The sequence below is a fragment of the Lentinula edodes genome (genome assembly GCF_021015755.1).
Source record: "Lentinula edodes strain Le(Bin) 0899 ss11 chromosome Unknown C8R40scaffold_1, whole genome shotgun sequence".
Taxonomy (NCBI): Eukaryota; Fungi; Basidiomycota; class Agaricomycetes; order Agaricales; family Omphalotaceae; genus Lentinula; species Lentinula edodes.
In genome coordinates this window covers 2,208,604-2,222,862 of record NW_025764307.1, presented here as the reverse complement: position 1 = coordinate 2,222,862, position 14,259 = coordinate 2,208,604, and the positions used below count along the sequence as shown (strand labels likewise).

General features: G+C 47.7%; 2 protein-coding genes across 2 annotated transcripts; both read right to left on the bottom strand.

Annotated features, from left to right (window-relative positions):
- Positions 1 to 43: 43 nt before the first annotated feature.
- Positions 44 to 3,761, bottom strand: C8R40DRAFT_1079088 (Rgp1-domain-containing protein). The gene is made up of 7 exons (XM_046227031.1): positions 3,493 to 3,761; positions 2,217 to 3,444; positions 1,960 to 2,160; positions 1,695 to 1,910; positions 1,257 to 1,637; positions 1,052 to 1,185; positions 44 to 1,000 (listed from the first exon to the last, which is right to left on the bottom strand). Exons 1-7 carry the CDS (start codon positions 3,670 to 3,672, stop codon positions 212 to 214), a joined length of 3,129 nt encoding a protein of 1,042 aa, XP_046092723.1. The 5' UTR covers positions 3,673 to 3,761; the 3' UTR covers positions 44 to 211.
- Positions 3,762 to 5,193: 1,432 nt separating this feature from the next.
- On the bottom strand, positions 5,194 to 9,819 carry C8R40DRAFT_1157854 (OPT oligopeptide transporter; the record flags this gene model as incomplete). Its single annotated transcript, XM_046229672.1, has 33 exons — positions 5,194 to 5,298; positions 5,357 to 5,395; positions 5,445 to 5,469; positions 5,530 to 5,590; positions 5,645 to 5,676; positions 5,750 to 5,785; positions 5,840 to 5,905; positions 6,033 to 6,138; positions 6,186 to 6,187; positions 6,255 to 6,291; positions 6,402 to 6,481; positions 6,536 to 6,603; positions 6,654 to 6,740; positions 6,799 to 6,856; positions 6,984 to 7,047; positions 7,116 to 7,156; positions 7,216 to 7,291; positions 7,348 to 7,490; positions 7,683 to 7,802; positions 7,861 to 7,925; positions 8,005 to 8,012; positions 8,036 to 8,080; positions 8,128 to 8,156; positions 8,210 to 8,247; positions 8,308 to 8,342; positions 8,400 to 8,453; positions 8,504 to 8,524; positions 8,576 to 8,672; positions 8,734 to 8,861; positions 8,911 to 8,995; positions 9,132 to 9,404; positions 9,453 to 9,529; positions 9,666 to 9,819. 33 exons carry the CDS (start codon positions 9,817 to 9,819, stop codon positions 5,194 to 5,196), a joined length of 2,355 nt encoding a protein of 784 aa, XP_046092722.1.
- Positions 9,820 to 14,259: the final 4,440 nt, after the last annotated feature.

Genomic DNA, 14,259 nt, shown 5'->3' with positions numbered 1-14,259 from the left:
TATAACACCAAGGTGTAATATTCCCACGTTAACACGACGGTCCGTTCAAACTCGAATTTCCATTCTTGGAGGACGCATACCGTAGGTATAATCCATCATATTCCAGAAGCAATGTACTCTCTACAAGTATGTCCAGATGTACTACAAACATAAACAAGCTCGACAAAAAACTAAACAAGTAAATAAACCAACAGTCATCGAAACAAATATTTCAAACGTCGAACACTACATCCACCGGCTTGAATGCAGTATTCCCTGGCCATACACTCACTGGAACCTCACACTCAACTGTCTCAAGCTTTATCTCCTGCCAGCTCACTTCCCTTCCTCCACCAAAGTTTACCCCAGTCCCAACTCCGCCAGCTCGATTGGGCTTTATCCCATCATACGAATTATAATTTCCCTCGTACCCAACCTCATCATCATTTGGATCCGAAGAATAGTCAGATAACTCATCCCCGTCATGATAACCCCCCTCTGCTGCACCAAGGAACGACGCAGTGATGAATGAAGTCCAGGATTTGACGACACCCGGCTGTTGCTGCCGAGGTGACAACTGAGCAGTGGATGAACCAACAGACATTGGTTTCTCACATGGAGCAGCACCAATCGGTGCCTTCCACGCTGAGCCCCACTCTCCTCTAGGACCGTCCCTCACTAAGCTCTTGAACCGAACGCCTTCCGTTCCACTGTCTGAATTCTCCTTGGCGACAGCAACCAGGAGACACAGTCGGACTTTCCATTCAAGTCCACCATCAAATTTGATTTTGGGATGAGTTATGGTGTCCGTATGCAAAGGTTGATCTCCAACCTTGATCTGGAATGCTGGACTGGCATCAGAGGGTATGTCAAGCGCAAATGTTGTCCGAAGCGTCGATAACACGAAACTTGAATGGTGCTCCACATGTACGCGTTTGAGTTGACGGGTGGCGGCAGCAGTATTGGGTGTAGTGGATATTGGATATGGGAGAGATTCATGCGTTTCGAGATGAGCAGACAGCTACGTAGTAGATAAATTAGATAATTTCGAAATGAGAGCGTCGACACTTACTTGAACGACTCTTGCTCGGCCCTGTCTCTCATTTAGCTCAACCACCCCATGGATAGTCTCTCCAAGACGAAAGGCAGATTTAATGAATGTCAACACAGCAACTTTGACACCATCTTTGTTGACATCATACGAGACTGTCGACGCAAACACCGATGTAAGAAAAGACGAAACCGCATTTGATTATAAACCCAGAAATACAACTCACCCTTCTTCGGATTCCGAGTCAAAATCTCTACAGCCTCACCGCATCCTCCAACAGGAATAGGATCATCACTCTCCTCCCTTTGCCTCATCTTAGCTATTCGCTCCTTCTCCTTGAACGCGAGTACATGGACAGGGTTTTCCGTGTGTCCATTTCCATGCCCGTTCGTCTTCCTGATCTCTTCTCCTGCGTCCTCCTCGAAGAGGGTTGAGAGCGGTCTTTCAGTTGAGGATACGGAAACATCAGAAGGTTCCGGTGGAGATTGCACTTCAAAACCAGGTTGAGAGGGTTCAGGTAACTCAGCCACGAGTCGCCTCGCATATTCTTTCAGTTCGTTCAACGATCCAGAAGCTTGCGTGCTTCCTGACAGGGAGGAATATGAATCTATAAACAGTCCTTTTCATGAGTTTCTGCAACCCGAAAGCTGATGTAATCACAAACCAGAGGCGCTGATAAGGGTTGGCAGTTTATTTTGGGGAGACTTCATTAAAGAACTAGGCTCTATTTCGGCAACCTTGCCAACATAGGGGTCTTCTTTATCACTAAATTCCTTTGCGCTGGATGAAAGCCTTCCACCGCGCCGGTGTCCTAAAACAAGAGTTGAACGGCGCTTGTTGACTGGCCAGAGAAGGTCATACGGCGTCGGAGGTCGGCCAACTAGAGTAGTTCTAGTCTCAAATCAACCACCAAAGACATAGAGACATACCAACGACATTCGTATACACCCTGATAGGCACTTTCATAACTTTACTCACGCTCCCTCCAGGCCCAGAACCCTTCTCTGACGGAACAAAGTTATTACTAGGTCCCGCACGACATATACCCACAACGAGCTCATAAGCAAACCTCAGCGTCCGACCACGAAAAGTTGGTGGGAGATTCGCAGGGAGGAGAATAGAATATTGATCTAATGCAAAACAAATCGGAATTTTGCACCTCGACCGAAGAAAGGAGACGACGCACAGCTCTTACTCTCGCCAGGTTCCAGACGCATATCAACTGCCAACATCGTCGATTGAGCTTCAAACGTGGGCAGTGGCAACTCCGGGTCAACTTCCTCCGTTGATTGTCCCAGCCCCAACGACCACCCCAAACCAAGCCCTAATCTCGACCCCGATCCTGGGCCCAAACCTGGAGAAGACAGTGCAGAAAATGAAGTGAATGATGCAGGTTGGTCAAGTCCAGCCGAAACTGGTGCTTGTTGATTTGCAGGAGACGCCACTGAAGGCCAGCCAGAAGAAACAGAAGGCACCACACTAGCAGAAGCGGTACGATTTCGTGCAGGGAGTGGAACCTGTTGTTGAGGCTGCTCACCATATGAGTTAGCGACATTCGGCACACTAGCACTCGCAGCTAGATTGCTGAGACGAGTTACGGGAGGAGCTGACACCGGCCCGGAACTTCCTCCCAAACCGAACGGAGACCCAAAAATGGAAAGCAAACCAGATGAGAAAGATGATGCTCGACTATGAGACCGTCTGACGGAAGCAGATGTAGGAGAAGAAGGTCCCTCTGTTGAGCCAGAGTTAATCGTTCCCAGTGAAGGTTTCGCGCTAAGTGGTCCATACGCTGATACAACACCAGCACTAGCATTTCCACCGAAAGATCCCCAAGATCCCGAGCCTAGTCCACCTCCTAGACTTGCGGTTCCGCTAATGCTGGGTGTCCGACTATGTGTTCTGGATGTAATGTCCATACTACCTCCACCGACAGCTGTAGCACTTCCCTTCAGTAAAGCTTGTCTTAGAGCAGCTAGAGTCTGGGCCTTTTGTTGTTCTATTTGAGCCGCTGAGAGTGGCGCTGGGAGAACAGGCGATAGATGTGGCGTGGAGTGCGAAGGTGATAAAGGTGATTGAGGAAATGCTCGGTTGGAAGAGGAAACGGGGACTGTGTTGGAGGGTATTGGAGTTAATGTCACTGTTCCTTTTAACTGGGCATATGAATATAGTATGAGTTCGGCATTGGTTTCGCTGAGATTGAGAAACATGCGTGAAGACGGTTTTCCGATACCAAGGTTTGGCGGTCGGTGGAGTTGTCGAGTTGAAGTTGGCTTTGAAGAAGGAAATGGCGGGTATGAATGCTGCCTGGTTGAGGCAGAGGGTGGAGAAGGTGCTTCTACAGATATCGAGGGGGAGGATAAAGCTGGACCAAGTCCAGAGGTGGAAGCGGTAGCAGGCACAGATGGAGAGAGGTAAGGATGTGCAGGTACTACGGGTGATGTTTCTGATATTGGATCTAGTGCGAGTGAAAACGACGACGTAGAAGCAGACGGCGTGGATGGGCCAGTCGATGCGGGGGCAGAAACCAACGTATTAGCGGTGCTTGTAGTGCTTGTGGCACTGATCAACGAGGTTGGAGAGGTTGAAGTATCGCTACCATAAATAGACGGAGGAGAATATGGAAGTTGAGTTCCATCCATCAGTGATTGTTTCCTGGCATGAGGATGTTTAGATGACAGCGGAAGTGTTTCTGAGCGTGCTAATGGGGAAGGAATTTTTGGAGATGATACTTTTATAAAGTCAGTTTGATGAGCGACAAAAGAAAGATGATTTACGCACTGAAAAGATGCGCATCTGCGGTAAGCGATCGTTGCATTTGGGAAGTCGGTTTTGCCAACTCTTCATTATCATTCAGACTAGTCGCAATTTCAGTTTCATCTTGGCAAAAACCGAGGCTTAATGAGAGCGATTTCGACGACATTTTCATCCGCCTCTGTTCGACCAAATCCGGCACGGTCTTGTCTTTCCCTTCCGTCCCCTGTCTCTTCCCAATTAAACCTCGTCTCTTGATACGTGTTCCAGTTTCCGGTCCCAGAGAAGTCTGACGACTTGGTGCAGGAGATCCTGGGATGGCAGCAGTCGTCGGTGTTCTTGGCCTGTACAGACCAGCGGATGAAGTCGGAGGTCGAGCTATAGGTGCTGAACTGACTGAATGAGACGCCCTCTTGTGTGTACGAGACGAGCGAGGGACAGCTCCAGCTCTGGAGGAAGGTCCTGCTTCTCCCTCTGGCGAATAAGTACGAGTGTTGGTAAATGTGATGGTGACAGAGAGGGTTTCGCCAGCGAAATATGCCGATTGAGAAGGAGTCACGACAGCGCGAATGGGTGAATCTGGATCACCAGCAGCATCGCTGATTAGAGGGAAGGACATGAGAGATTGGAGGCTGACGTGGCGATGAATATTTTATGGCACCAAAAGTCGTCGTGGAATGAGGATTTGAAGAATCCAGGATTCGCGGTTCAGCGAACCGGTTCCTCGAAGCAAATGAGCTCTGCAGCTGGCGGTAGAAATACCGAAGTCCCGAACCCAATAATTGAAGGACGTATGTGAAGTTCCAGTAAAGTGGTAACCCGTCAACGCGGTATCTCTAAACCGGTGTAACCGTGCGATCTCAGTTAAGAGTCCGGTTCAGCTTGTGCACGGTCTACGATGAGAACTGGAAATTTGTGCGCTGAACGTTGAACGTTGAGGCCTAGTATAGCCAATCGAACTAACGTGGCTTGAATACTCAAATATTCAAAGGCTGAGGAAATCCCAACGGATCTTTGAATATCATGCTCCATTTAATGAAGAAAAACTACCTGCCTTTTCAAGTGCAACGGTCTGATGAAGCTTTGAAGCTTGAAGGCTCACATAAATTATTGAACGAAAAGGATATATCACGGCTCACGTGCCATATTACGGCGCGCGTCGGGATTCAATTTCTTAGTCTAGGATCCAAACAACCTGACAACATAAGAAAGCGCGACTAATACTGTACAAATACATATAGATGTTATGTATCGTTGAAGTAAAATCGAAGCAAGAGCAGAGATACGTAAAACATTAAAATCATCGAAAGCACACCCAATCCGCGCTTGAGCAAGTCTAGAAATATGATACAGATAATTTGTCATTACCCCACTTGTCCGTCAATTTTTTGGGCTGTAACGGATTCCAATCAGGAACTTTGAAGGACGAACAGAAATTTGACTGACCCAAAAACTTCCCCCACAGGTAGCTGTATGACAGGAACACCCCGCCCGTCTGCACCAGTAAAGGATACCTATAAAAGCCATTATCATAGTTGAGCAAGAATTCAAAGAGAAATTACAAACACTCACCGTGTTACCCCACCACGATAAGATCGTGTTTTTTCCTATCTACGCTGATACATGATTTCATTCATTCATATGATCTGAAATCACTTACTGTGCCGTTCCTGGGATATTGCAAGCTGTTCGAAGATAATAGATGAATGAGACTTCCATGTAACATATACAGGCTAGAAACGTACGCGAAATATATGATAATGACGGAGATTGCCAACCCAGAATCCAACGCAGCAGATAGTACATCTTGAGAAAGAATGTGAAAAATGTGAGCGCCACTTCGTGAGTAAAGCCGCTCACAATTATACTTTGTCCACCAAGGGAAGTTTCGTCTAGGAGAGAGCAAAAGAAAAGGATCAATCCGCCGTCCATATTTAGTAAAAATGGCGCGTCATTCAGACTAACCTTCGTATAAGATATTGGAAGATGAAGCCCACAATACTAATTGTTTATGACCGTCCAAAATATGTCATATATGATTCGAGTATAACTCACGCCCATGGTACATAGTTAATTCCTGTTGCAGGAGGAAGCAACTGGGTCCCGTTGAATATCACCGGACTGTCGAACGAAAATCGAAAGGGCCGCGGTCACTAAGCGCCAAGATGAGCGTAAATGTACCCACAAACTGGTGAACATTTTGTTAGTTGATAAGCCATGATCGATGCATGAACCAAGGCGCACTCACTTGACATATTTGAAGAAAGAATTCGGGTATTTCTTGTCAATCAGCCATGATATTATGGGTGCGAGAGCTCCGATTAGGAAGAAGAACAAGAGGGCTAATAGAACCCCTCAGCTTCTTGTACACACGCTGATCATTAATGACACTGATCCTTACGGCTATGAAAGCCAACATCGGATCAGCACCTGTCTCAAGCTCAAGGAAGGTGGACCAGCTCACGAATACATGCCCTGTGAGAACATTCGATTTGGTCCGATAGCGCCTGCAAATAATTTAGTTACACCGGTACCGGGCATAGGCCGGAATTAGCACTCACCCCACTAAAAATATCATCATTAACTAAGAAGTTAGCAGGAAGAGTGCCTTAAATACTCGCGATAATGCTTGCAACGCCAAACACCTCCGTATTCTGACAGGTAAACCTGTCCAATTGCCCTGACTGGCATATGTCTCTGACGATATAAGTGAGTACCTATGTACAATCATGGTAAGGAGTAGGAACTTACGAAACATGGTCAAATAACCATGTCTGAACGCCTAGTTGCGCGGTCGCTGCACACATACTACAGATTACCTGTCTCGAATTCAGAGGAAAATGGAGGCCTGGATATCCAGGGAGCTGACCTGAGCGAAGAACATTGGCCGCGGTGGAATTTTCATGTAATGCGCCAACTTTAGGTCTGATGTGAAAGTCAACGCTTGTGACATGCTCTGTGATTCGCCATTCTTCAGAAACACAATCGGAAACGGTTATCAAATCACTACGCACATTGTACCCCCATGTCTTGAACATCATTGTCGCGATAGGCCGGCCAGGAAGTGCATATCTTAACCGGTGAAAGTAAGCTTGGGACAGAAACCAGGGTGAAAAAAACTTACCCAATTACCAGTTCTGCGATGACACTGACTCAGTGACATCAGAAAGAGTACAACATATCGACGTTCCCCACGTACTTCAATGCAACTTGCTGGTTTGTGATGGCTTGAATCATTCCAACGGGAATGACATATGTGAATGCTACATAATAGGTAGAAGAGCCGTCAGTCCACCATGATCATCTCGTCCAGAATGAAACAGTCGCGAACCTATTATCAGTGCAAGAAAGAACGCCCATACAGGCATCTGGCTGAATGACAGAGAGAATTCATGAGATCCTATAACAAGGATGAGGGCGAAAATACAGACGTCGGCCATAGCTCGATGCTCAGAACACCCAGGAGAAATGATACAATGAAAATGACAAGATACCACCATTCGGGAACTACCAGACAGGGATGGGATTAACAGGAGTTACAGCAGGTTAAGAATATCACATACCCTGTGGGTATTGCGACATGAGCCGCGAATGGATATCTCTTTGTTCACTAATCGACCGTCGCGCGTGTACCCATATTTGTTTCCGAAAAAACAAGAACGAGTGGGACAATGTTGCTGTGAAACGAAAGAGATAAGAGCCAAAACTACGAATCCCTTATTTGACTTACATGCGATAGCTGCGAAAGAGAGCCTGATATCCAAAAGTTGCTACTATCAATACACAGGAGATAGAAGGGATGGAAAGGATATACGGTACCCGTAGGAGAATACAAATCCGGTTCTATAAACACCACGGCAACGTGAGCACTAGCAAACAAGCACATAATGATGCTCACGAAAGATACAAAGGACTATATTCATCATACTTTGTCGCATTGAACGTGGAATCAGGGTTCAGAATGCGAAGCACGTCGTATGTTTGCATTGTATTATCATACGCTGATCGTGACAAAATTCTTCAGAAGGAAAGGTGAATTCGGAAATTGGAACTCATGAAGGAAGAAAACAGCATACGGCATATGCAATCCATACCACACATTCTTGAACTGCATCTCAGCGATGAGTTTACATTGGCCCATCTAGACAAGATACAACATACATGTAATATTGGGACGACGAGCCCTGTGGAAGTAGCAACGTAGCAGTGAGAAGGTGGACCCAGACATCTCCCAAAAATAGATATACGTACATATGAACAGTAAGAAGCCAGAAATAACATTTGCTTGTGCCCACCCTAAGCAAAGGTGAGAAAGAGCTCAAGTTTCATGTTGACTACCTTACATGGTGTAGCAAGAGGAGAACCAATGTAGCTGTGTGTTTGTGTTCAGTATGTCTAGAACCAAGCATGCCACACAGGACGCACGCAATCTGCGACCAGTCAAAAGTTAGGACCGAAAATCCCTGCCAGCATGAAAGATTAGTCAAGGTGTGTCCGAATGAAACAGAAGTTCTTCAGCTCACCAGTCCATTTACATATCCGAAAAGCTGAGCAACGGCTAAACATCAAGACCACATAAATTTGTAGTTCCAAGGAGTGGTAACTTTCAATATACTTGGGCTTTGAGGCCATATCCAAGTGACCCATGAGAAATATGATAGAGCTTGGACTGTTGTGATGTGAGCGTCCGGGATATTAGGATCTGACGACGATTCTCACATAGATATCCAGGGAAAAAATCTAACAGAGAGGTTCAGGACACAAAAAAAGGCGTCACAATCTTGAACTTACACCAGACAAATGACGCTGTGAAAGCGAACCAAAAGTACCTTTCCCGACTGAGACCTCCCCTGTTTCCCATTCCAGCATAATGTTCCGAGTGCAGGGTCTTCCAGAGGCGGTATCAGTGAAGGAAAGCAAAAAAAGCACGCATGCAAAATACAATATACATTGAATAGTGCACAGGTGACAAGATTTGTCGGCCAAATCATTGACGGAGGTTCGACAAGAATATGTCGTGAGATACCACCAATGGAGAAGCCGATGAGTTGTGTAGAGATGGTCAGGAACCATTGGTCTGCGAAGGTGGTAAGGCCGATGAAAAGCATATGAAAAGAGCAACGTACACAGAAAGCTATAATTCTGACTGTAGAAAACCCGCTGCACAGCGATGATATCGGTACCATAAGCTGATGTTTGACCCACAGTTGCCTACAGATCAACGTTCGAGGAAATTCAGAATTCAGGCCTTTTTCGAACGCGAAAATTCGACTGAACACCAACCATGATCTATACATCATCTTTAGTAGTGCCATGTATTGCATGCTAAGCCTTATGCACTACTCACTGTTATCAGCACATGTTCCTTTATCGTGAATGGTCCCGGATTGAGTTCGAGTCCAAAAAAGTTCCAACATGGAAGATAGGCGGCGGCCGCGCGTCCTATTGGATATGTGATAAGTTGCGCGACGATTCCAGTGACCTCAACGGATGGATAACGGAAGAAGAAGAATTGGTTGATGCCTGGTACAATGAGCGACCACGTAAGACCAAGGACCCAGGCGCGGAGAGTCGAAACTGGCATGAGAGGATCATCCGTATTAGAGACCGCGCAGCGCACCTAGTTTACGATGAATAATGAATATCGAAAATGGGAGCGGATCCTTACCTCTGGATAAGGGCTTTCGTCTTCGAATGCAAAGTCACTGTCGACGTCGAGGTCAAGATTTGGATCATCAAAGTAGTCTTGCTGAGCCAGATAGATGTCATTCTGTTCAAATTAAGCACAAGGCATTCTGGACTTGTCACATACGTGAATTTGACTTTCCGCTGCAAAAACTTGGTTAGATGGTATGTGAAAAGCAGGTCCCCAGAAACTCACTTTGAATAGAAGGAGACTTCTCCTCATCACTTCTATGGCTATGCTTCGATATCGCTCTTCCAAGCTCATCTAGTTCCAACTTCGTTTCTTCACTTTCAGGGATAGGCAGCATCTTGAGCGCATACAGCTGCGAAAGAGCAGCCGCGGTGCTCATCGTCGTAATGGCACGAGAGCGCTGCCGCAAAATACTCCTTGGTTGTTAAGGTACGAGGTACAAAAGAGAAACCTACAGCACTAGCTTGGAGTAAGCCAAGAATGACATTAGTACTAGTAGATGGTAGACAGCTAACTATATGACAGGAACACAATTCTAAGCATCGGCACCATCTGGTGACTATCAGATACAGATACGATAAGCCACCACGCTCTACCGCGCTATTTTGGGCATCCTATAGGATTCGTCTCTTTCCGTCCTCATATGCCACAACCTGGGAACGAGGAAAGTGTCTGTTGTATGTTCCTAATCTATTCTATATACGGAAGCCAAAACCATAATTAGTGCACAAACGACGGTATTTTCCCTTATTTCCCTAGGAAGAATCGGAGGTGACATCTGTTTCGTCCTTCGGGAACCTCTTCCGGTAACATAGCTCGTTCGGCTGACCCGGGTCCTTTCAAATCCTTACCTCTTGCCTCCTCCATCTAAGTTTCAATCGGCTCCGTTCCGTATTGCAACGGCAACCGGAGTTTGAAGAATTGGAAAAGTTATGATACAATACCCCATTTAGCACTCGGGTTTGCCTGTTCCAGAAGAAAACGAGAGATAAAGGTGCGAATTGGAACCTGTAATCAAAGGATTTCTGTCACCTGTGTACCATTGATTGAAGGTGACACCGCACAGTTGATATCGATGACCGGACATGAGCAGGGAGCGCAGCTGAGTCGCCACGTCTGATTATTTTTTCCATTGTGCATGACATGTCGCGAAGGAATAATTTAATAAACTAGGAAGGACAGGCCTGAGTCAGTGTCAGAAATCCCTGGGATGCAGGCCAACGTAAAGAATGAAGTATCCTCAATCTAAACAACAGTGTAGATAAATTTGACCTCCTATGTACACGAAGTCGACACAAAACTACTCTCCAAGTGACTCAAACCGCGAACTCTTGAAACCTTCCCAAGACGAAAAACGGATATTCCTCGGAAATGATTGTGACCCTGCCGATCCGCCAAACACCCTCAAACCTCCTCAAACACCTATAGAGACGTTACGCGTTACGCGTTGAACTCCATCCGACCTTGAGTAAGAACGGTGGGAAGGCTTTCTCGGTGAAAGTGACGGTGCATGGACTGGTGCTGGGAAATGTTTGTGGATGGTGGAGGTGATCTTACGAAGCGGGCAGGGCAGCCGAACGAGAACAAGGTAAGCTGCAAGCCGGTCCGGATCCCGGAAAAACCCAAGAGCATAATCGAATAATGCCGTCGTCTGACGTCTTTTCTATTCGAAATCTGGTCCATAAAAGACAGATAGATAGATAGATAGATACGCGGCTCCGCCTAAGGCGGGGTCCCACGAGGGAACAGCCGGGCCCAACCACCTCTGCTGCAGCAAATGCTCATCCAACGTGGGACAGTAGACTGCAGAGAGAGAAGAGGGGGTAATGTACAGGAGATTAAACATATGTATCAATAGTACAGAAACGAATCATCCTTCGTCAGAGTCCCCGTCGTCAGATACTGCCGAAGTGTCGAGGTGTTGATCAGCGCCTGTGTCTAAGTAGTACTGCCACCGGACCACAACGTCGTAAATGAATATAGCGGTCGGTACAATCAGAGTCCAGTCAAAGATGAATGCTTTGAGGTAGTGTAAAGCAGACGCGTCGGAGAAAACGGAGTTCGCGGGGAGAGGTCGGAATTGTCTCATGGAGGTGATGAAGGTTGAACGTAGAGAGATGATGCTCGGCAGTGAAGGGCATTGGAAAAGGATGTGCTGGGGGGTTTCCGGTTGATGGTTGCATGCACGGCACAGCCGAGTCCGTTGTTCTGTAGTCATTAGGATGCGAAGCAGTGAGGGAGAGCCTCGAAATACTTGGGGAGTGAGGTCCCCACAGAGTAGCTTGGTGATAGTGCGACAATGAGAGTGAATCAAGACTTGCGTGAGATAGTGACAAAGTCCAATAATCTGAGCCTTCACGGGGCCTTCCTCTTTCAGTTCCAGGTGGTGACAAAGCAGGGACAGTTTGGACCATGAGTCAATGTGGGTTTGGAGTTCGGATTTAGTGGAGAAGTGTTAAGATCATGTACACCGTGTAACCGTGCCAAGGCCACAGGGTGTCTAAGTGCGGAAGACGAATGGGACAGTAGTGAAGTTATTAACAACACCGCCGTTACGCCGTTAGTCCCCGGAGAGCGAGAGTAGAGAGAGAGGAGCTAAGTAGCAGCCAGGTCGGAGCGGCGGTATCGCCGGTGACGAGGAGCGGACCAGAGAACGTTAAAGTCCTAAGGTCGAGGAGAACGTACTTCGAGGCGTTGAGCCTGAAGACTTAGAGAAGAGTTAAGTTGAGAAGGGAGATCTAAGTTGATAATTAAACTGAGGAACTACAGTAGCGTACAGGCAGTATTTATATCTTCGGAATGGCGCATCGGTGCGGAGCGTCAGACTAACTACTAGGAGCTATACGAGTAGTACCTGCAGGGTAGAGTAAAAGACAATAAGGAGAGACTAGCACGAAAGGATATGTGTAGCGAGAAAGAACAATAAGAGTGAGATTACAATAACGAGCAGATCTTCGGAGTACCGAGCGGCGGAATGGAGGCCCGCGGCATGGACTTGACAGTATCCCCCTCTTAGGCTTGAGCCCTCGAAAGCCATTATTACCGGTAGTTGGTTAGTCACCAAAGAAAAATTTTAAAGGCTGTCAGGATCGGGGATTTGGCCCATCAGTCAGCAGGGAAATTTTCAAAAGCCGTTGGTACCGGGAATTGGCGTTAGTCATCAGTGAAAATTTTCGGTTCACCGTACACCAAACACAATTCGAAGGAAAATTTTCGCTGGTCCGTGCGCAGTTTTGCCCTATAAAAGGCCCAGAATTTCGCCGATAAGACCCAAGTACCCAAAAACTTCCAAGTCCAAAATGTCTACCAGCCAAACCGTAACCGCCACCACCCGCCCAAAGACTTCAACCGCCGGACCTTCGAGGTCACGGCCTACTCCTCCTCCCCCCATCGACCTCACTACCCACGCCGACCCCGATGAGGAAGAGGACGACATTCTGGAAGAAGATGACGACGAGGCGATTCGGCGGGCGGAGGAGCGTGTCCGCAAGATGAAGGCGAGGAAGGCGGCGGCAGCGGCAAAGAGGAAGGCCGAGGAAGAGGCGGCCAGGAAGGCTGCAGAGGAGGCGCGGAGACAGAAGGAAGCGGAGGCGAGGGAGCTGGAGGAGCGTCGGAGGAGAATGGCGGAGGCGGCCACCGCTCGTAGTCGACGTGGCTCCTCGCCAGGAGGGAGTTCGGTTTCCCCACGACGGCCGGTGGTGGAAATCCGAAAGGACAAGGGAAAAGGCAAGGGCAAGGCCCAGGTGAGTACTAATTACCTTTAGACGATAATTTTTTTCTGATTTCCTTGTTTATAGCCCGTTGGTGGGGACCCCGACAACGGCGGCGACGGGGATGACGACGACGAAGACGACGATGACAGGGCTCCCTGCGAAAGGTGCAGGAGTAAGAAGATCTCTTGCCAGATGCAGGCTGGCAAGAGGAGTTCTGTTATCTGCAAACCCTGCCATGACGCCAAGGTACGATGCTCGTACTCCGGCCGGCCCTCGACGGTGAAGCGGGAAGGAGGGAATCCGTACGGCGAGCGCCTGGCGGTTCTGGAGAGCCAGGTGGCTCAGTTGCTCGCCGACAACCGGCAGCTTCGAGATGGTCAGGTGAAGGCAAACACCTACCATCGTCACATGAACCGGAAGCTGGATTGGTTGGTCACGGAGGCCTCAAGGAGGAGAAGAACGCCACCAGAATTGCCGGAGGCTGGGCCGTCGGGTTTGCCGAAGAAACGTCGAAGACTTGCGGATAGCGACGAGGAGGAGGAGCAAAGGAGAGTAGCGCAAGAGGTTGGGGAAGAGGAGGATGGAGAGGGAGAGGAGGAGATGGAGGAAAGGGAGGAAGAGGAGAGGGATGAGCCGGCGCCGAGGAAGGCCCGGACGGAGAAGGGAAAGAAAAGGGAGGAGTAGTAGAGTAGTATCACGGACATCGAAACATCGGCCTTCGGCCATCTTCTTGTACTTTTCCTGTTGCCCTGCCTTCGTTATATAATTTTGTTTTTTTGGACTTTGTATATAAAAAAAATGTTAACTCGATTTTGAAACCGGAAAGCGAATGGGCCGCGAAGCGGCGGAAGAATTAATTAGTTCGAAGTGTAAGTAGTTGTAAATGTAAATGAAATATAAGTGAAAAAGTACATTGAAGGAGAACGTAAGTAATTAAGAGAAGGAGATAAACACTCAATTTGCTATCATCGTGTTTATCCTCTACGCACAAAGTAAACTTCGGCGGAGCACGGCGGAAACGGGGAATGGAAAAATGAATTTTTGTGATCAAGGTCCAGGTTTGTGAGGGTATCGGGCGTGGAACGCCGGTACAAGTTCGTCAGCAT

What these genes read in the sequence shown, in the direction of transcription:
- C8R40DRAFT_1079088 (XM_046227031.1), bottom strand. Translation starts at nt 3,672, where the DNA reads ATGGATGGAACTCAACTTCCATATTCTCCTCCGTCTATTTATGGTAGC. An exon ending in GGTGTATACGAATGTCGTTG is followed by an intron (nt 1,911 to 1,959) that starts GTATGTCTCTAT and finishes GAACTACTCTAG; the next exon opens with TTGGCCGACCTCCGACGCCG. An exon ending in GACTCGGAATCCGAAGAAGG is followed by an intron (nt 1,186 to 1,256) that starts GTGAGTTGTATT and finishes TTGCGTCGACAG; the next exon opens with TCTCGTATGATGTCAACAAA.